Below are 20993 nucleotides of genomic sequence, written 5' to 3' on the forward strand. Positions count from 1 at the left end.
AGCACCGGTCTAGGGACACTGCTCTGTCCTGCCCCTGCATGGACACTTGGGCCCCCAGGCCCCGTCACCGGCCCGCCTGGGCCAACCCCCCACTGCCTGTGCCCACGAGTCCTCCCGTGGGGTACAGGTGCAGGGCCAGGTTTCCTGCCTGGTCCCACCCTCCCTGCCTGGCTCCCTTAGCCAATGACAAGGCCCAGCCCCCGGCCCCTGGCTTCCTCCCCTCCCACTCCTGGGAACTGGAGGGGCCAGGCAGGAGGCACAGAGAAGCCATTCACCTCTGGGCCAGGACTGGAGGGGCCCCCAAACAACAGGCCCGTTTGTCTCCCAGCTGCGGCTGCCCCAGCAACGGGGCCATTGTCCGCGCCGGACTCCGCCTGCTCCAGGCCCCCGGAATCTGGAGCCAGCCAGGATGAGCCCCCAAAGCATCCCTTGTGAAGGAGGAGGTTTCTTAGGGCCTCCCAGCCCAGCTCCTGGGGCAGCTGGCCAGAGTGGTGCACAGGGCAAAAAGAGGCTGGGAACTGGGCCCCTGGACTTCAGCGTCGGCCTTGCCCCAACTCACCGTGTGACTCTGGCTGAGCCTCCTCCCCTCACCGGGTCTCAGTCTCCTCTACTGTCGAATGAAGGAACTGATTTCCAAGGCCCCTCTCCCCATTTCACAACCTGTTGCACAGGCTGCTTGGGAATGAGGACTACAGATTCCGGCTAACGCGACCCCAGGGTCCTAGGGACCTTCCCTGTCAGTTTGACAGGTCTGCCTCATTTGGGATTCCAGGGCTGAGGATCGGCCCGTGGCCCCCAAAGGACTTAGGCTACAGGGTGGGCTTCCAGGGCATTAAATGCCACCCCCTCGCCCCTCAGCCTCGTCCAATTACCTCCTTTGTTTCCTTCAGAGACGGGCATGACACGGAAGACCCTGTGAGCAGCTAAACCCCCTTCCCCTAGACTCCACCCCTCGAGGCCCAGCTACTTGTCTGTAGAATGGGGCTATTGTGTGACAATCAAGCCAAGAGCCTGAACCCACTGGTTTCCAAGGAGGGGAAGGCCGAACCCAGCACTGAGGGCCCCAGACGTCCCCAGCTGCCCTTCCTCCTTCCAAAGACAGTGAGGGGCTGGCAGGGTGGCCGTGCCTTGGAGCAGGGGCAACGCCACCATCCTGCCGTCAGTGCCAGCCCCCCACCCCCAGGCATCTCACACCGCAGCCCAGCACAGGGTCCCCAGCAAGGAAGAAAGCGTGCCGGGGACTTCAAGGAGCACCAGGGCAGCTGCGGACTGGCAGAAAACCCCCCGTCTTGGGCTGCATCAGAGAGCAGACGCCCCCGGCATAGCTGAGCCATTCTGGAATGGAGAAAATTCAGGGTCAGCACCGGCAGACAGGGCCGGGGGCGGGGCTGTCCCCTGTCTGATAGGCTTGCTGGCCGGCCCTCGTGGCTCTGGGGTGGCCGCAGGGTCAGAGGGCTGGAGGGAACAGTGAGGAAGGAGGCTAGAGTCACAGGCCTGGGCACCCCTCAGCATGAGTAGCTTCATTCATTCTGCCCTGCAGGCTGGGAGGTGGAGTTGTCCTTACCCCCGGTTGTGAGGGTGACAGGGGGGAGGTGGGGGGTGGAAGCCTCTAAACTGCTCAGTCCTCCTGCAGGAAAGACGGCTCAGGTCACGTCTGGGGGCCAGAATGCCCTGTGATTCCGCTAAGGCCCAGGGGGATGGATGGAAGGGCCGCCCTCATTCCTATCGCCCAAGACCTCATCAGGCTCTCCCACCCCGTATATGAGCTCTCCCTCCTAGACTGCAGGCTCCTTTGGAGCAGGGACCATCTTGGTTTCGATTTGTTCGGATGGCACTTAGCACAGTGCTTTCCACACAGTAAGCATTTAATAATTGTTTTCATTCATTCATTCATTCATTCATTCATTCATTCATTCACTCATTCGGTCCTCTGCCCAAAAGTCATTCTCACCCTCAATCCTGTCTCATGATGACACTGCCATTTTAGGACTCCTATGTGGAGGGCCAGAAGGGACCCCAAAGGCCACCTAATCTGATCCCTTCATTTTACACGCACCCGTTTTGCAGATGAAGCAACTGAGGCAGAGAGGTTAAGTGACTTACCCAGGGTCACCAAGCTAGTAAGTATCTGAGACAGGATGTTAATTCAGTCCTTTCTGACTCCAAGCTAACTTGTCCAGAGCCATGCAGAGGGTGTCTGAGGCAGGGATTGGAACTCCCACTCCAAGGCTGTACCAGTTTTGTTCACAGAGTTCTCCCAGGGAAATCCTTCTTCCCCAGCATGGGAGAGGTCAGAGAACCTTGGGTCACAATGTCTTAGGAGACCCAAACTGTAGTCTCCACCGAGTCGCTGCCTGTTGGCTTGCCATCCTGCGCTTCATTTTCCTCTGTCAAATGGGGCTTGTGATCCCTTCCAGACCTTTGGGGGGAACCAGAATCAATCACGGATTAAGCTCCTATTATGTGCTAATGTGATTAATTAATGTGAATTTAATGTGCTAAACCCTAGGCCTAGGGACATAGAGAAAGGCAACCCATAAACCCTCCCTCAAGGCGATTCTATTAGTAAAGACCTCACTCCCCAAGCAGACCAATTAGAAGGCTACTGTCATTTCCTCCATCTTTTTGTTTGAGTTTTCTTCCACAAAATGACTACCATGGAAATGTTTTACATGATTGTACACCTGTAACCTACATTGCATTGCTTACCGTCCGGGGCAGGGGAGAGGGGACGGAGGGAGGGAGAGAATTTGGAACTCAAAACTTAAAAAAACAACAAACGTTAAAAATTGCTTTTACATGCAATTGTGGGAAAATTATGTATTATTTTTTAAAAGGTTATTGCAATAGTCCAGAAGTGAGGTGATGAGGGCCTGCCACCATGATGTCAGTTGCATTAAAGAAGAAAAGGTACATAGAGGAGAGACGCAAAAGTAGACTTGATACGGCTTGGCTGCAGAGGCCAAGAGACGCTGGCTGGCTTTCTCCACCCGGCTGCTGCCTGCTAATGGGTTTATTAAGGAGAGGAAGAGAGTGAGACAAGACCAGGTTGGGCTTAAGCTTAACCGCTACAGGCCTCAGCTTCCTCATCTGTAAAAAGGGGATGCTACCACCTGTAGGTCCTCCCTTTCAAGGGTGTCGGGGATCAAAGAGGAGGTGTACTTTTGCAAGCCCTGAAGCACTGTTACCTCTTACGATTACGATGACCTCACTCTTCCCATCTTACTTTCAGTGGCTTCCAGAGAGGCCATCATGGGATAAATCGCCATCCAGCTATATGAGTATCATTCTTTTCTATTTAAGGTTCCAAGGGTGGCTAAATGGGTAGAGAAAATCGCTGCTGTTGTTTTTTGGTTTGGTTTGGTTTGTAACCGAGTAAGAGGATTGAGATGTAAGTTAAGCTCATCCTTCACACACTTCTGGTAGCAGACCCGAGCACGGGAATGACCTGCTAACCACGTGGTTCTGATGTCTTCCATGGACCTCCATGACTTGAGGGCTGACCACTGAACCTAGTTTGGAGTATTCCACAGGGCGCCATCGATTTTAAAATGCTGCTCTTAAATTTTTAAGGATCGGTGTTATCATCTTTTTTCAGTTGTGTTCAACTCTTTTGCAATGTTACTTTTTTTTTCAGCTGTGTCCAACTCTTTGCAGTGTTATTTTTTTTTTCAGTTGTGTCCAACTCTTTGCAGTGTTATTATTTTTTTTTTCAGTTGTGTCCAACTCTTTGTGACCCCATTTGGGGTTTTCTTGGCACAGATACTAGAGTGGTTTGCCGTTTTCTTGTTCAGTTCATTTTACGGATGAGGAAACTGAGGTAAACAGGGTGAAGGGCCTTACCCAGGGTCCAACAGCTAGGAAGTATCTGAGGGTAGGTTGAATTTAGGTTTTGCTGATTCCAGGGCCAGTCCTCTACTCACTATGGCGCCACCTAGCGCTCACCCCAGTGTTATTACACTAGCTGTGTGACCCCACACTCATCACTAATCTCTCTAGCCCTGAGCTTCCTCTCTGTATAGTGGGGATAACAGCACCTACCCCTAAGGGTTGCCACTAGGTTCAGACGAGACAATATCTGTCAATAGCTTCGCAAACATTGGTGTTGGTGGTTGGTCTTCCAAAATGACATCATTACGTCGTAGTCAAGGTCCAGTGCGTCCAGCCCTGGCTGATCAGGCCAATATGAGCTGGGAAGGCTCTACCACAGGGTAGGCTCATGAACATCTGGAGCTAAGATGCCTCTGAATCGTGCATCTCACATTTCTTCGTAATGCAAGCGTTACAGTGATGTATTACAATTACATATTATAATCATCTGAATATGGTTAAACATCCTAGAACATGTCTGTCTTGCTATCATGCCTCTCAATTGTAATGTTCTGCAGACTATTTACACACAGGTAACTAAAGTCATTGGTTGGTTGCTGTTGCGTAGCTGTTAAAAAATATTGGGATGTAAGCTCATCCTGCCTCAGATAAAGGATTATGACTGGGTGAAGGAATTCTGGAGGTCAGGCTCCAAAAGGTGGATCATTTGTGGACAGTGGCAAAATCAAGGCTTCGGCTGTCTCTGGGTGTAGCTAAGACAGAGTGGGCTGGACCGAGGGACTGAAGAGTCAGGGGAGGAGAGAAGGGTGAGGTTTCACAAGCAGAGAGTACAGTCTGTGTACAGATGGGCAGCCCCCGTCTAGACTCTCCCCAAATCCCGTCTCCTGTTCTCTCCTCCCCACCCCCCCACCACCCACTCCAGAGGGCTGCTCGACCCCGGCCCCTGCCCACCTTTGTAATCTTTTTACCCCCCTCCCCTCAACCCCCAATCCAGGTTTGGTTTTTTTTTTTTGGCAGTTTTTTCCTTCGATGTGAGATGGTATCTCCCCACCGGCTGTTGCCTGTATCTGGAATCCCTCCTGGCTTCTCCCACTTTGTTCCCTAGGTGACTGTCAAGGCTCAGCTCAAATCTCACTTTCTGGAGGCCTTTCCCTGTTCTCCTAGCCTTCACCTCTCAGAATGTCATAAGAATAATGACAGCAAACATTTATATCAGGTTTCCATGTGCTGTGCACTGTGCTAAGCACTTTATAATTATTATCTCATTTAATCCTCACAACCACCCGGGGGGGTACTATTATCCCCATTTTACAGATGAGGAAACTGAGGCAGAGGTGAAGTGTCTTGTCCAGGATCACCCAGCCAGATGTGAACTCGGGTCTTCCTGTCTCCAGGCCCAGGGCTCTACCCACTGCACCACCCAGCTGCCCCTGTCTTTTATCTGCTTTATAGCAATCTACAAACCCACTTCTTTTCATCATTAGAATGTAAGCTCCTTGAGGGCACGGACTGCTTTTGTCTTTGTGCCTGGCTGACTGATGACTATTCGCACCCACAACAGGCTGGTCCTAGACAGAGGGTCTGAATACTCGACTCCCCACTTCCACTCCCGGACTCGCCCTCTCCTTTTTCCTTTGATCATTTCCTCCTTTGATGTTCACACTGTTGAAATTTTTCACCAGATCCCAATGGTGATGACTGTAGAACACAGCCGTCATTCTCCCTCCTCTGCCAATGAGCTCAGCACCTTGCTCCCCATCTTCCTCTCTTGGAGCCCCCATAGGGGGTGGGGAACCTTCAACGTCCCCTGGGAAATGTGAGCCTAGCTCCCGCAGGTCCCCTGTCACAGCTGCTAAAGACGCAGACCAACCACGTCCTTGGTGTCATCAGAAGCTTAGAACAATAGGTCTTGATGGGTGGAGATGCCTTGCAAGAAGAGGCTCCCCCATGCCTCCTCTTGGCTTTTCCTCAAGCCATGTTCTCCCTCTCCCACAAAGCCTTTCCCGAGGCCGACTGTTGGGGGCCCTCTGCCCTGACTCCCTCCTATTTATTCTGCAGACTTTTGGATGCACCCGGCGTACCCCCAGCACCTAACACAGAGCAGCCACTTAATGCTCGTGGCTGGACCGCACTGCCTTCCTCTGCAGGCGCCACGCAGGGTGACAGAGCAGAGGGAATCTGATAGCGGGATGACTGACTCCGGAACAAAGGAAGACACACAAGCCACAGAGCTAAGGTGAACTGATCCTCCGGCCCCACGTCTGCCTCCCGCGGCCCCTTCCTCTGCGGGAGGAATCGAAGGCCTGAGCTGGGGCGGGATCCGTCTTCTCAGGTTCCAAATCGTCGTCTCTCGGACCCCACCTCGACCAGGCCTGCTACTCGAGCACCTTCTACCTGGCTCCTGCTTTCAGCTCCAGCAGAGGCTTGCCGCCTGCGCGACCTGGGCTAAGTCCCTCCCCGGGCCTCAGTTTCCTTCCCTTGATGGTCTTGGGGCCCAGGCTGTTCCTGTCAGTCCTTCCTTCACACAGCTTCCAGGAGAATCTCTGAAGCACAGCAGGGCCTCCGCCTGGCTTCCTCTGCGAGGGCCTTGGGCTTACCTAGCTGCAGGCCGGCTCTGTGCACGTCCCTCAGCAAAGCTGCCCACACAGCACATGGCCCAGAGGACGTCAAACAGGCCCGCACAGCGTGCGGCAGGCCAGCTCCCCACACAAACACTCCAACCTTCGGCCCTGGGGTGGACTGGAAGCCCCCTGAGGCCAGGGACAGCTCTGTGGCTCTGCAGGGCCTGCTGCTTCCTCACCCCTCACTTCTTGCTGGGAAACCTTCCCTGCCCTGGCCACCCCCTCCCCCCACCTCCCATTATACCTCTCGGGATACTTGTATCCTTCCCACAGCCCAGCATCAGCTCCTTGGACTGTAAGCACCTAGAGGCCACCAGGGGAACCACAGTGCAGAGCCCCGGGCCTAGAGTCAGGAAGACCCGAGTTCAAATCCTGCCTCAGACATTGACTAGCTGGGTGATCCTGGGCAAGTTACTTCACCGCTGCTTGACTCAGTTTCCTCATCTGTAAAATGGGGCTCATGACAGCATCTCCCCCCAGGGATGGCTGTGAGGATCAAATGAGACAATCTTTGTAAAGCGGATGGCACACATTAGGTGCTTTAATCATGTTAGCTCCATGAGGGCAGGGATGGAACCTTCTATGTCCTGGCATTCCAAGACTGCCTGGCCAGGAAGCAATGTCACCCAGCACACTGCAGAGGCCCCTTGGGCCAGAAGCAGAAAGGCTCCAGGACGGAAGGCACAGCGGCTACATCAGTCCACAGATTTATTAGGAAACATTTTCCCCAGATATAAAGCATCGGCAAGTCCTATCTGTACAGATGGCAGAGGGCAGGGAGGCCTGGAGACTCAGGCTGTGTCTAGGGCAGCCCTGAGCATGAAGGGTCACCCTGCCGGTGGCCTCCTCGGGGCCTCTGGGCCTTCCATCTGCCCGCCTCTACTATGAGGCGCAGCCGGGATCCTCCCCACTGAAGCTCATGTCTGGGAACAGGGATGGGGCACCAGCAAAGGCCGAGAGCCCGGCAGGGCCCAGCACTGGGGGAGGAATCCCCGGGGAAGCTCCCAGTCAGAGTGTCCAAGGCCTGAGCACTGGGAGAGAAGTCCCTGGGCAGGGCCGGGCCCAGGAGCAGTAGTGTTCCAGGGCAGGGTCACAGGCAGGCCAGGCTCAGGCCTGAGCCTTCTTCTTCTTCTTCTTCTCGGCCTTCACAGCCTCATCGTGGGCCTTCCTCTTCTGGGCCAGTTTGTTTGCCTGCAAGACAGGGAGAGGAAGCGCATTAAACAAAAGAGTGGCAGGAGTCCAGAGAGGTTCCCATCCCACAAACCATCTTGGATCAAGGGCACCCTAAGCACCTGAAACAGATTATTTGGAAAAATCAACTTGCAATTTACCCTGAAAACGTAGCCATCATCCCTTCCTTTTTTACTGAGGTACAAAATATTACAAAAAGGTTCATATGTACTGCAGACTCAGTCTCAGAGCAGGGGATGTCAGAGGTGGGAGGGACCTCGGGGCAGGGGATGCCAGAGGTGGGAGGGACCTTGGGGCAGGGGATGTCAGAGGTGGGAGGGACCTTAGAGGAGGGGAAGTCAGAGGTGGGAGGGGGCTCAGAGTAGGGGATGTCAGGGCTGGAAGGGGCCTCAGAGATCGCTTAATTCAAACCCCTCATTCTATCATTTCTAGTCATTCACAAAACTGCTATTTCCATAAAAACTATTTTCCTTTTGAAAAGACCCAAGAAATAAGAGGAGTCAGGAGGGGGTGCCCAGGCAGAGTCGGGGATAGGAGGGCCGGCTCACCTCGCGCACTTTCCGCCGCTTGCCGTACATGATCTTGTCATACAGGTACTTCTCCCTCTTCCTCATGGTCATGATGGCCAGCCTCTTGGCCTCATTCTCCTCCTCCTGGGGCAGCTGACGCCTCTTGTCCAAGGTACCCATGGTCACCTGTGGCTTCTGGGGACAGCAGAGAGTCTCAGCAACCTCGGCCCACGGGACGAGCGAGAAGCAGACCCCAGGAGGTTCTCTCAAGGGAAAGGGGAGGAGGATAGGCCCCTACACTGTGTTAGCCACTAGGCTAAGCCCTCCTCTGATCCTCACAACGACCCTATGAGGCCGGGCCACTATCATGCCCATTTTACAGGGGAAGAAACTGAGACAAAAAGCATTAAGAGACATCCCCAGGGCCACCCAACTGGTCATCAAAGCAGTGGCTCCACCGGTCTACAAGGAGGAGCCTGCATGCCCTGGCTGAGGGTGGGGGTGGCCAGGGTCCAGGGAAGCATTCTTTTTTTTTTAGATAGGCAATGGGGTTAAGTGACTTGCCCAGGGTCACACAGCTAGTGTTATGCATCCGAGGCCGGATTTGAACTCAGGTCCTCCTGATTTCAGGGCTAGTGCTCTATCTACTGCGCCACCCAGCTGCCCCCAAGGAGGCATTCTTGCCCTCACCCACTGCTGCCTCTGATGCACGTAAAACTCCCATCACCAAATGATCCCACGACAGGGTCTCTTATGGCCGTTTTAAAGCTAAGGAGTCGGAGGTCTTTGCTCCAGGTTGCACAAGGAGTGAGTGGCAGACGCGGCATCTAACCCCAGGCCCCCTGACCCCAAGGCCAGCCCCCTTTCAGCTCCAGCAGGCTGAGAGGACGGTGACTGGGGGCCCCAAATGCTGCCATCAGCAATAGGGCCGGGCCGTGAGAAGAGCGGCTCGGGCTTCCAGCCTGAAGTAGAGCTGGGTCTCCCCAGGGCAGTGGGCAGTGCCCGAGGCTCCCTGAGATGCTCCAGCCCCAGCACAGTGCGGGCAGTCAGAGGAAGCTGCCCAAGGAGGGTGGGCACCAGTACCTTTCCCAGAGTCCTCTGCTCTTCCATCACCTTCAGTTTGGCCTCATCTTCCTTCTCCGAACCTTCCTCATCCTCCTCCTCCTCCTCCTCATCACCACCTTCTCCCTCGTCCTCCTCAGATTCCTCCTCCTCCGACTCGGTTGCATTTCCTACAGGGCACACGTCACGACAGGTTGCAGCAGGCCCTGGCCCCAGGCTCCCTGCTCGCGCCACCCCCCAACCCAGGACAGCCCCACCATAGCACCCAACACCTCCCCCCTACCCCTTCACCTGGGGGGTGGGGTCCTGCCACCTTTGGAGGAAAGTCAAGGTCCCCTCATTTCACCAGATCACCACCTGATCCAAACCTTTCATTTTACAGACAGGCAAACTAAGGCCTGGATAAAGGACCTGGCTTGTGCAACCCAAGGTCGCGGTGCCGGGGGACAGGGACAGCCGAGTTACCTGGGGTCTCACCCCGCTGCAGGGCCAGCAGCTTCAGCTTCTCGGGGGGCACGTAGTCCCCTTCCTTCTCGGTCACAAAAGGGGAGAGGTGCGGGGGCAGAAGCACCCCAGGGAAGTAGTCTTCCACCGGCAGCCGGAGCCGGCCATTGACCGAGTCAAACACCCACTGGGGCTGGACGTAGCACCTGGAGGGGGCAGCAGAGACGAGGGCTCAGGGCCCAGTCCGGGCTGGGGGGAGCAAGGGAGGGAGGTGAGGGTCCGGCAAGGCCAGAAGACGGCAAGGAGGACTCACCTGCCAATGACGGGGGTGGGCTGCAAGGGCCGGTCCACGATCTGATGGGTGATGGAAGGCTCCTTCTCGTCGTACGTGGCCCCAATGCACAGAGATCTGTCCCAGGACACGTCCCCACCAAAGCTCCTGCGCAGGCAGAGGAGGTGGCTGGATGAGGCCGATGCCAGGGGGGAGGGGCACCGACTGGGGGACGCCACGGAGGGTCTAACGACTGGACCTCTGAACACGACACACTACGGACAGCGTTTCCCTCGTGTTCCTAAGTCTGGGCGACCCACAGAACAACGGGGACAGAGGCGGGGGCGGGCTCCTGTCTGAGGCCAGCCCAGCAGGTACTGCACACGAGACTGGGTGCCTTCTGGTGCCCCTCCACGTCGCTCACCCTCACACACACACAGACACACACACACTCACACATACACGCACATGTACATACACACACACTCACATACACACATGCACATACACAGACACACACACACACACTCACAGACACAGACACAGAGGACACTGACCTGATGATGAAGGCCAGGGCCTCCCGAGGGACCTCCCTGTTCAGAAAGAACTTCAGCCCCTCAAACAGCCTCTTGTGCCTGTCCTGGGCCTCCCGCTCCTTCCTCAGACCCTCCTCCTGCTCCGCGTTCTCCTACGGCACAAGAAGGACGAGGCCGCTGAGGCCCAGCTGTCCCCAGGGTCTCTGGGGGCGGTGGTCCTGCCGCTTCTGGATCCCCAGAGTCAAGGTGGGCAGGGGAGGGATGGGCAATGTGGACACTTCCCCTCTCCAGTCAAGGGGCACTGGCTTTTAGTGGGAAGATTTGGGGCCAAATCACCACATGATTGTCATCCTAAAGCTGCCACAGCCTAAGTTTCCTCACCTGTAAAATGGAAAGAATCTCCTCCCATCCTACCTGAACCCGAATGGCCCTAGAGCCCCCCCTCACCCCATCAGCAGGGAATTCGTCCATCTCTGCCTCCTCCTCTGTGACGGGCACCATCACACGGGCCAGGCTTGCACTCAAAGCTGACAGTTTCTGGAGAAAAATAACCGGAGTAGCTCAGTGAGACAAGGCCAGAGGCCTGGAAGCCAAGAGGAGGAGGGGACGCCCCTCGCCCCAGCAGGCTTCATCTCCCCAGCCTGGGGCACTTGCAGGCCGGAGAAGACCGAAGCCCAGGCTGCAGACACAGGAAAGGACCTGCCCCTCTGGTGCCAAGGTGCCAACCTCCGGGCCCCAGGGATAACTTGTGAGTAGAAAGGGCTGGGGAAGGCAGACACATAGGTCCTGGGCACTTGGGCCAGCTGAACCCAATGCTGAGCAGCCACATGTCCCCAGGCCTCACCTCCAGGGAGCTCTCGGAGTCCATGGCGTAGGCCTCATCATCCCCATCTTTGTCTTTGGGCCCCTCGAGCTAGAAGACAAGAGGCCAAGGGTGAGACAAGGAACAGGACCCCCGTGCTCTTTGCACCAGGTTAGGCAGGCCCTCACAGCCCCCTGCCCCAGCGGGAGGACCAGGATGAAACACGGCCCACGTTCCAATGGCACGGACGTCTCGGCTGTGCCAAGGCCTTGCAGCCTGCTTCTGGGCTTCTGCCGGGAAGGCCTTTACCTTGGGGGGATACTGAAGGTTGAGCGTCTGGTAGAGGCGGAAGTTGACGAAGCCCAGGAGAGTGGTGTAGAACTCGGTGAAGGTGGCCATGACTCGGTAGTCCACATCGGTGGGATGCTGGCGGAGCCAAGAGTGAAGGAACATGAAGAGGCATAGAGCCAGGAGCCCCAGGCCCACCACAGCTGGGCCCAGGGAGCACTGTTTTTAGGCACTCGTCCCTTGGGCCTCTTCCAGGACTACGGTCTGGCAGAAGGCAGGGTGGGCACACAGGAAGCTGCCCCAAACCGTCAGCAGGCCCAGCCTGGACGTGGGATGAGAAAGGCCCACTTCCAGTGCAGAGGTCACAGACCCCCTGAGGTGGGGACGGGTGGGACGGCAACAGGGCCACAGAGAGGCTGTGGATGGGCTTTAAAACAAGGACCAGGGGCAGCTAGATGGCACAGTGGATAGAGCACCGGCCCTGGATTTAGGAGTACCTGAGTTCAAATCCGGCCTCAGACACATAACACCTATTAGCTGTGTGACCCTGGGCAAGTCACTTAACCCCATTGCCTAACCAAAACCAAAACCAAAACACGGACCACCACAAACAACAAAGTCCCAGCAGCCTGCCCACCGAGGGCCTAGACAAGGGAAGAGGGGGCAGGGAGAGCTCCCAGACTGAAGGCAGAACAGGGAGGGACAGGGACAGAATGCGAGGCCCAGACAGCTGCCCCCCTCCCCCCGCCCCCCTGCAGCTCTATCGTCTCTAGCCCCTTTCACCGGCTCCCTATTCAGCACAAAGGAAGCAGCCGAGCCTCCGGGAGCGTAGGGGAGAGGGGGGAGAGGAGAGGACGAAGCCAGCTCCGTCTGTGCGTGTCCAGCTGTCGGGAAGACAGGCTCCCCCAGGAAACAGAGCCTGGGAACCCTCCCCTTCCACCCCAGCCCAGAGCCTGCAGGCTGAGGCACCTGGGGAACACCACAGAGCAACAGGGAAGGCCCCACAGGGCAGGTGACAGCAGAGACAGCAGGGCCGCTGCCGACTCATCTCAGTGTTGATAAGTGGATCCGGAGTCTGCTGTGAGGTGAGGGGGGAGACCGAGGCTCTGGCTCCTTTCCCGCTGCTACTCAAAGGGAGGAGTCAGGAAATGGAGAGGGACAGGTGGCAAATAATCATCCCCAAGGGACTTGCCCAAGATCAAAAAGAGAACCTGAACCCAGGCCTTCGGACTCTACGTTACGTGCCCAGCAGGAGGGGACTGACTCACGTTGTGGGAAAAGGCATAGGGAGTGATCCACACGACGGGCTGGCCCAGCACCTCGGCCTGGTAGTAAATCCCTTTGATGGACAGGAAGACCTGGGGGGAAGGGCAGGTAAGGAGATGGGAGCAATGGGGAGGGGGAGGGAGGGAACAGTGGTGGGGAAAGGGAGGAGGGGGGAGGGATAGAGAGCAGGGCTAAGGGGACAGGGGCAGTGGGAGGGTGCAGGGCTGAGAGGGCAGGGAACAGGGGCAGTGGGAGGACACAGGGCCGGCAGAAGGGGGAGGGCACAGGGCTGGGATCAGCAGGGAGGGTGCAGGGCCGAGAGGGCAAGGAATAGGGAGTAGTGGGACAGCACAGGGCTGGGGTCAGTAGAAAGGGCTCAGGGCCGGGGGCAGCGGGGAGGGCGCAGGGCTGGGGGCAGTGGGAAGGCGCAGGGCCGGGGCAGCGGGGAGGGTGCTCAGCACCGGGGTCTCACGGCTCACCTTGCGCAGAGCCCGGGAGGTGATGATGTAGTTGAGGAACTCCACGGTGAGCCTGCGGCACAGCTGGATGGTCTGAACGTGGCACTTTCCGGTGCGGGGGAAGGTCGAGAACAGAAAACACATGGACAAGGCATCATCCAGGTCTCGCAGGGCATCGATGAAGGTGGGGTACCTGGGAGCCGCCAGGGAGGGATAAGCACAGCACAGGCGCCTGGACCCTCGCCCCTCGCCCCTCGCCCCTCACCCCAGCAGGCCAGGCTGAGGGCAGCGCCCCAGGGAGGGGCCTCCGGGGCACCATCTGAGACCTTCACTTTGTGGAAGAGCCAGGCCAGGAGGGGGCCCCAAGGGGCCAAAGCCCTTTGTCTCAGCCAAGGTCACCCAGGTTAAGGATGCTCTAACCAACTGTTTCCCCGGAGGAAAGACCAGGGCAACTAGGTGGTGCCACAGTGCACAGAGCCCAGCCAGGAGTCGGGAAGACTCATCAGCCCGAGTCCAAATCCTGCCTCAGACAGACTAGCTGTGTGACCCTGGGAGAGTCACTTCACCCTATATGACTCAGTTTCCTCATCTGCAAAATGAGCCGGAGAAGGAAAGAGCAAACCACTCCAATGTCTCTGCCAAGAGAACCCCAAAAGGGGTCACAGAGGGTCAGGCACGGCCGAACAACAGACCGCGTGCCGGTGCCCAGGTGGGCCTCCTGGCTTCCAAGTACACAGTACAGAGCTTAATCTTTCAGGAGGAGGAGCTGCAGGATCCCAAAGAAGGGGCGTCTCTACAGGGCGAGACTGAGATGAGGTTTTACAAGGAGCTGGGGTCGGGGAGGACAGAGGGGAGGCAGAGGTGAGACCTCAGGCCAACGGAGGCCCAGGGAGGCGAGCCCCCGCAGCAGCGGCAGAGGAGAGCCGAACCTGCTTCCCAGAGCTTTCCAATGCATCGCCCAGCCTCTCCTGAGCGTCAGTTTCCCCATCTGCAGAACTCTCCCTCACACTGCCTCCCTCCCTTTATGGACTGCACCCGCAGCTGCCTCCGTAAGGCTTGGGGAAGGAGGAGAACCCTAACAACCAGAGCTGCGCCCCGCTGGGCTGGGCCGCCCCAGGAGGTGGGGGGCTCCCCTGCCCCGGAGGGGCCTGTTCCAGGGCCCTTTCAGCTCAGCCCAGGGGTAGCAACACGGCAGCAGCCTCGCTCCTCGCCCCTCACCCGGGGCTTGGCCCTCCTAGGGACAACCGAGGCAGGCGGGCTCACCTCTCCTTGATGATGTGGTCAAGCTTGTAAACGGGCTTGTTGTCTTTGAGCCGCTCCACCGTATTCCACTCGCTCTTTCCGTAGGCCTTTCGGAGCTTCCTGACAAACACCTACGAAAGGGGAGACCCAGGGACACCTTTTATAAAAGTTCCCAAGACGCAGCCCGGCACAAAGGAGGCGGCGGCGACTCCATCCCACCCTGTGCGCTTTGTGGAAAAGTATGCAGAATCCCACAGGTTTCTCTCACGCAGCACTTCCTTCTTCATGGTTTTCTGCTGTTCTGGACTTCTAATTTTTAAAAAAAAATTTTTTTTTTGGTTAGGCAATGGGGTTAAGTGACTTGCCCAGGGTCACACAGCTAGTGAGTATTAGGTGTCTGAGGCCACATTTGAACTCAGTTTGTCCTGACTCCTGACCAGTGCTCTACCCACTGTGCCACCTAGCTGCCCCTGTTCTGAACTTTTACAAAGATGACAATGGGAGGGGGAATAGAAGGGAGGGAGACTGAGGGAAGCAGTGGTCAAAACCAAAACATTAGTGAGGAAGGAAAAGGAGAAAGAAAAGCATAAATGGGGGAGAAAAGGATGGAGAGAAAGTCACAGATGGTAATCATAACTGTGAATATGATATATGAATGTGATGGAATACTATTGTGCTATAAGAAATGATGAGCAGGCAGACTTCGGAAAAACCTGGAAAGACTTATATGAACTGATGCTAAATGAAGTGAGCAGAACCAGGAGAACACTGTACACAGTAACAGCCACTTTGGGCGATGACTAATATTGATAGACTTCGCCCTTCTCAGCAATACAAGGATCTAAGACATCTCCAAAAGCCTCATGATGAAAAATGCTATCCGCATCCAAAGAAAGAACTATAGAGTCTGAATGCAGACCAAAGCATACTATTTGCTATTTTTTCCTTCTGTTTTGTTTTCTCTTTCTTGTGGTTCCTCTTATTGGTTCTAATTCTTCCTTACAACATCACTAATGTGAAAATATGTTTAATAGGAATGTATATACATAGCCTATATTGGATTGTGCGCCATCGTGGGGAGGGAGGGGGAGAAAAATTTAAAACTCAAAAGCTTATGGAAGGGGTAGCTAGGTGGCACAGTGGACAGAGCTCTGGCCTTGGAGTCAGGAAGACCTGAATTCAGATCTGGCCTCAGACACTTGACAAGTACTAGCCAAGTGACCCTGGGCAAGTCACTTAACCCTGACTGCCTCACTAAAAAGCTAAAAAAAAAAAAAAAAAAAAGCTTATGGAAGTGATTGTTGATAAAACAAAATAAATTTAAAAAAAATAAAAAGAAATAAAGACAACAATGGCTTTCCTCTGCTGTGGTCTTGTTATCCCCTCTCTTTCCCCACCATCCCCCAATTAAAATGAAAAAAAAAAACAAACAAACAAAAAAAAAAAACCAAAAACTGAAACCTGTAACGGAGCACCACGGATGCAGCTAGGTCCCAGAGGGCCGCCTCCCAGCTGGTTTCCTCTGCATCTGGTCACCCACCCCTGACATCCCAAGCCACAATCTGTTTGGCCATTCCCCAACAGGCAGCCACCCCCTCAGGCCCAATTCTCTACTCCCAGAGACACTTCTCAGGCTGTCCCAGGGTTTCTAATCTCTTCTGTCCCCCATGGGCTACATCCATGTGGGCTCTGGGGAGGGGAGCCTGGAGAAGCTTCCAGCGTTCTGGTGCACAAAGAATCTTTCTGGCCTAAGGCCTGATGGGGCCACTGTTCCGCCTGCATATTTTTACAGAAACTTCTGGCAAATATCTCGCCAGGACACAGGAAGCCAGGCCAGGGTCACAACAATTCTACAGCCACCGTTTTACAGATGGGCAAGAATGAGGTCCAGGGGCACCCTTGGGACCCTCAGGAGCGTTAGCTTCTCACCCTGGCCCTGGCGTGCTGGCTCTGCTGAGGCTTCTCTCACTACCAAAGGAGCAGAAGCTTCTGGAGGGCCCTCCCCCAGGCCTCTGCATCAATGGCGCTCAGAGTCTGCTGACCGACTGCCCCGGCAGAGACAAACAAGGGGAGATGGGAAGGGAGGGAAAATCCCAGGGGAAGGACACTTGGAGAACACGTGTTTTGTATCTCTCGGACCCCTACTGCCCCCTCCCCGGGGGGAAGGGTGAGGGGAAAACATTCCCACTAAAATTATTCTAGGCCTTTATACACCCAATGAAGTCATTACACAAGCAAATCAAGTCACATATAACATACTGCTGTGGCCCTAAACAGGGGACCTGAGGGACTCAGGCATCCTTAAAGGGCCCTAGAACACATAAGAGGGGATGTCATGGCTGGGAGCGCCTTAGAACAGGGGATGTCAGAGATGAGAGAGGCCTTAGAACAAGGATTGTCAGAGCTGGGAGGGGCCCTAGAACAGGGGATGTCAGAGCTGGAGGGGCCCTAGAACAGGGAATGCCAGGGCTGGGAGGGGCCTCAGAATGTAGAATGTCAGAGCTGGGAGAGGATGTCAGAGCAAAGACCCTAGATTAAGAAAGCCTGACCTGGTCCAACTCCTTTCATCTACAGATAGGAAAACTGATGGAGGGGGCAGGGAGAGTCAGTTGCTCGAGGTTAGAGAGGAGCGAAGGCAAGATTTGCATCCTGCCCTCTTTTTCTCTGTTTCTGGGTGGGGGGGTGGGGTGTGGGGGTGTGTGTGTGTGTCTGTCTGTCTGTCTTCCTTCCCTCCACCAAAAAAATCTTCCTAACGCTAAACCCCCATCTTTCACACCTCCAGGAGTTCCTGTGAGGAGGGGGCCAGAGCCACCTAGGAGGAAAAGACTGCATTTTACAGAGGAGGAAACTGAGGCTCTATGGATCTAGGTAATCTGTCCCGGAGCAGAGTTCATATTTGAGGCAGGATTTGCACCCAGGCTCTCCCATCTCAGAGAACCCCTGGTGGACAGTTCTAGCCTACTCTGTCTCCCTGTGCCTCTCTGAGCCCACACCTCATCTGTCCCATAGACTGAGGCCCAAAGGAGGGCCTGGAGTGACCGTCATCTTCTTTGCCATGGCCTCTGACTCCCCCCAAGGCAAGCTAAGAAGCATTTATTAAGGGCCTGCTCCTGCTAAGCCCCATGCCAAACCCCAGGGGTTCAAAGAGAGGGAAGAGACAGGCCCTGCCTGGAGGCCCTTCCAGTTCAGCAGGGGACGCGGCCTACCCCAGCCAAGCACGACCCCGACATCAGAGCGTGCAGTGGGCGCTTAATGAAAGTTTGCTGCCTCCGACGCAAACCTGACCTTGTAGTCCCGGAACTTGTTGACGATGGGCTCGTGCAGAAGAAACTTGATGTCCTTGAGCAGGTAAAAGGTCCTGGCGGCTGTGGAGCCCTTGTTAACCTTCTTCTTATGTTTGGGCTCATGGGGGTAAATGCCCTTCAGGATACACAGGCGTCTGAAACAGAACAAACCCCCCCAGGCGATTAGCACTGGCTCCCGCCCCCACCGCAGCTGGGCACCATCACAGCCCAGAACCACAGACGAGCAGGATGAATCCCGGCTCGGGTCCCAGCTCTCCCATCATTAGCCACAGAACTTCCAGTGAGAATAAGCCAGCCAGCATGGCAGACGGGAGAGTCAGCCTTGGAGCCAGGAAGGCCTGGGTTTGAGAGCCACCTCTGAACTAGACAGGGAGTGAGCCCCTGGGCACTCCTCCACACCAAGTACACAGAAGGCCCCGACCTGCAGTACTGGAGGAAGGGCAAGGAAAGCACAGGCCCTATGCCGGGGACAAAAATCCTCCCACTCCCTACTCCGAATGGAGGCCACGAAGATCAACCAGCAGCGGTCTGCTGTACAAATGTCAGCTGGCATCACAATTAAAGTGTCGGGGAAAGGACTCCGTTACCCATGAAACACCACAGAAATGAAAGTCGTTATTACCAGCAGCTCACTGCGATTATGAACAAGACAGAGCTTAGAGCTCTAGAAAGGACCCTTTGTGAGGCCCCAAAGGGGGGGTCAGACTCACAGAGTGTCAGTGCTACAAGGGGAGCAGGGTGATGGGTGCAAAGACCAAGAGGTTTGGAGCCAGGGGACCCGAGTTCAAATCCAGGCTCACGTAATATAACAATATTTAAAGAGCTCATTTAAAGAGGATTCTGAGGTTTGCAAATTTCTTGACAAATAACATCTCATTTGATCCTTCCCTGGGAGGCAGCTGCTACAACTGTCCCCATTTTACACAGGAGGAAACTGAGGCAGTCATCGAGCCACCTCTTCCCCTCTCACCTCAGTTTCCTCATCGGTAGAATGAGGGCCCCTCACGTCCTTTCCAGCTCTGGCCGATCCCCTCTCATCATACAGACGAGCAAGCTGAGGGCCAGGGCCTGGGCCAGGGCCAGAGCTGGGCTAGTCACCAGGGCTCTGGCCTGCAGGCCCCCACTGCCTCTTGGGACAGGAAGAGGAGGAGAAGTCAGCTTAATGCTCATTAGCAGCTGAGAAAGGAGGGGAGATTAAGGAGATGCTGAGAGGTCAACAGTGCATTTTACTCATCTCTGCCATGGTCACCTCCCACTCAAACATCCTATGGCCAATGGTTTGGTCCAGTTCTCACCTGAAATCAGCAAGGCTCAGCTGCAGTTTCTTCCTGGCTTTGTTTCTGGTGATGTAGTTGGTTGCAGATCCCCTCTCATACTTTTTGGGTGGGGTAGAAGATAGATTTTTTTTGTTAGCAACAATTCTTTCAAAAGAGTATCTTTGGGCGTACTAGCCAACCCCTTGGAACCCAGATCCATCAGCTGCCCTCCTATCTGTGCTGGGCAACAGCATCACCCAATCACAACAGGCCACAGAACCTCAGGGGCTCCCGGGCCAACCTGGATCCGCACAAAAATCTCCAAGAAAGATGTCTCCGCTTAAAGACGTCCAAATCCCAGCTCTCTCACTAGCGTGGCCTTAGCAAGTCCCACCACAATCTGGGTTTGAGTTTCCTCTGTAAAACAGGGGGCTGGATGAGATGACCTCCAAGATCCTTAGGGACCCAGAGTTATGACCTATGAACCTCCCTTCATTGCTTCTCTAAGGCCAGGCAAATTCCTCTTCTACACAACAACCCTTCTGGAGACCAGCACCAGGCTTGAGAGGGATAAATCCGATCCTATCAACACAGAGCTGGAGTTCAGCTGAGGTTGTACAGTTGTTTAGAAGTAGCTGGACTGAAGCCCCACGAAAGGACCTTACCTTGGAGAGCACCAGAACCTGCAACACCCAGTGCAGTAGGCATTTAAATGTCTACTGATAGATTCAATGAGCTAAGGGGACCACAGGATCTGGAACCTGGAACTGGATGGGTCCATAGAGGCCTCCAAGCCCAAACCCCTCATTTTACAGGTGAGGAAATTGAGGCTGAGATGTCCAAGGTCACAAAGCTGGTAAGTATCCGAGGCAGCATTTGAACCCAGATCTTCCAGCCTTTCAAGTCCAGTGCTCTATGCACTGAGGTAGGCTGCCTCTCACGGAAATTAAATGGATACGAAGGGAGCTCACAGTATCATCAATCTAGAACTCTAAGAGATTGCAAAGTCCGTCGATCTCATGAGGTAAAATGAGGAAACTGAGGCCCACGAATGGCAAGCAACTTGCCCAAAGCCACGAGGGCTGTTATTTGAAGCCAGGTTTTTAAATTCCAAGTCCGGTATTCCAGGAAGGTCCGGAAGGTCCCGACGGACCCCGCTGGACGACCCCCTTCTCCCCCTGAATTCGCGCTGCATCCTTGCTCCGGCCTTGTGTCCTTTCGCCGTCCCCACCTCCCCATCCTCCGAGAGCCGCCCTTCCTGCCCCCACCCTCCCTGACCCGGGACTCTTCCCCTCTCCGGGCACCTCCCCCAAAGCTACCCCTCATGGATCCTCGCCCCCCCCACCGTGTCCCCTCCCCTCAGGACCCCCTCCTCCATCCCCCCCACGTCTCGGCCCCTTCCCCTTCCCTGGCCTCCTCCCTCTCTCCCCTCCGCTCGGGCACCCCCGTTTCCCCGGACACCTCCGCGCTTCCTCCTGCTCCTCCGTACCTTCTTCTTCTCCAAGCCCCCCATGGCTGCCCGCTTTCACGGCCGTGATCGCGGCAAACACCGGAGCAGAGGCAGCGGCAGCGGCAGCGGCAGCCACTTCCTGCCCACGCGGCCCCGCGGGACCACGTGCTTCCGGGCGCTGAAGGACCCCGCCCCGCCCCCTGCCGTCCTCCGCTGCGCCTGCTCGGTGCTACCCAGGGCTCCGCGGCGTGCTCAGCCAGACGGTCCTTTAGCCTCCAGGAGCCAGGGGGCTGCCGGGTAATGAGCGCTCCCGGCCCCAGATCCCAGCCCCGGGAATCAGAAGCAGCTTATCAGGCAGCACACAAGAGCTACCCTGAAGGCAGGAGGGCGGCGCGGGGCATGCTGGGATGCAAGGGGGCGGAAACAGTGGGGGCGGGCGGCGTGACGCATGCTGGGACGCA

At 55.8% G+C, this 20993-nt stretch overlaps 1 protein-coding gene across 1 annotated transcript; it reads right to left on the bottom strand.

The window, feature by feature from the left end:
• Nucleotides 1-6977: 6977 nt before the first annotated feature.
• On the bottom strand, nucleotides 6978-20674 carry PES1 (pescadillo ribosomal biogenesis factor 1). The gene is made up of 15 exons (XM_027865093.1): nucleotides 20572-20674; nucleotides 19122-19201; nucleotides 17807-17960; nucleotides 14543-14652; nucleotides 13301-13472; nucleotides 12824-12913; nucleotides 11577-11693; nucleotides 11310-11378; nucleotides 10913-11002; nucleotides 10487-10617; nucleotides 9972-10097; nucleotides 9680-9864; nucleotides 9236-9384; nucleotides 8192-8347; nucleotides 6978-7643 (listed from the first exon to the last, which is right to left on the bottom strand). The coding sequence occupies exons 1-15, from the start codon at nucleotides 20593-20595 to the stop codon at nucleotides 7560-7562; spliced, it is 1737 nt and encodes a 578-aa protein (XP_027720894.1). The 5' UTR covers nucleotides 20596-20674; the 3' UTR covers nucleotides 6978-7559.
• Between the last annotated feature and the right edge of the window lie 319 nt (nucleotides 20675-20993).

This window comes from Vombatus ursinus, unplaced genomic scaffold (genome assembly GCF_900497805.2).
Source record: "Vombatus ursinus unplaced genomic scaffold, bare-nosed wombat genome assembly UNPS02001287.1, whole genome shotgun sequence".
In the NCBI taxonomy this organism is placed as follows: domain Eukaryota; kingdom Metazoa; phylum Chordata; class Mammalia; order Diprotodontia; family Vombatidae; genus Vombatus; species Vombatus ursinus.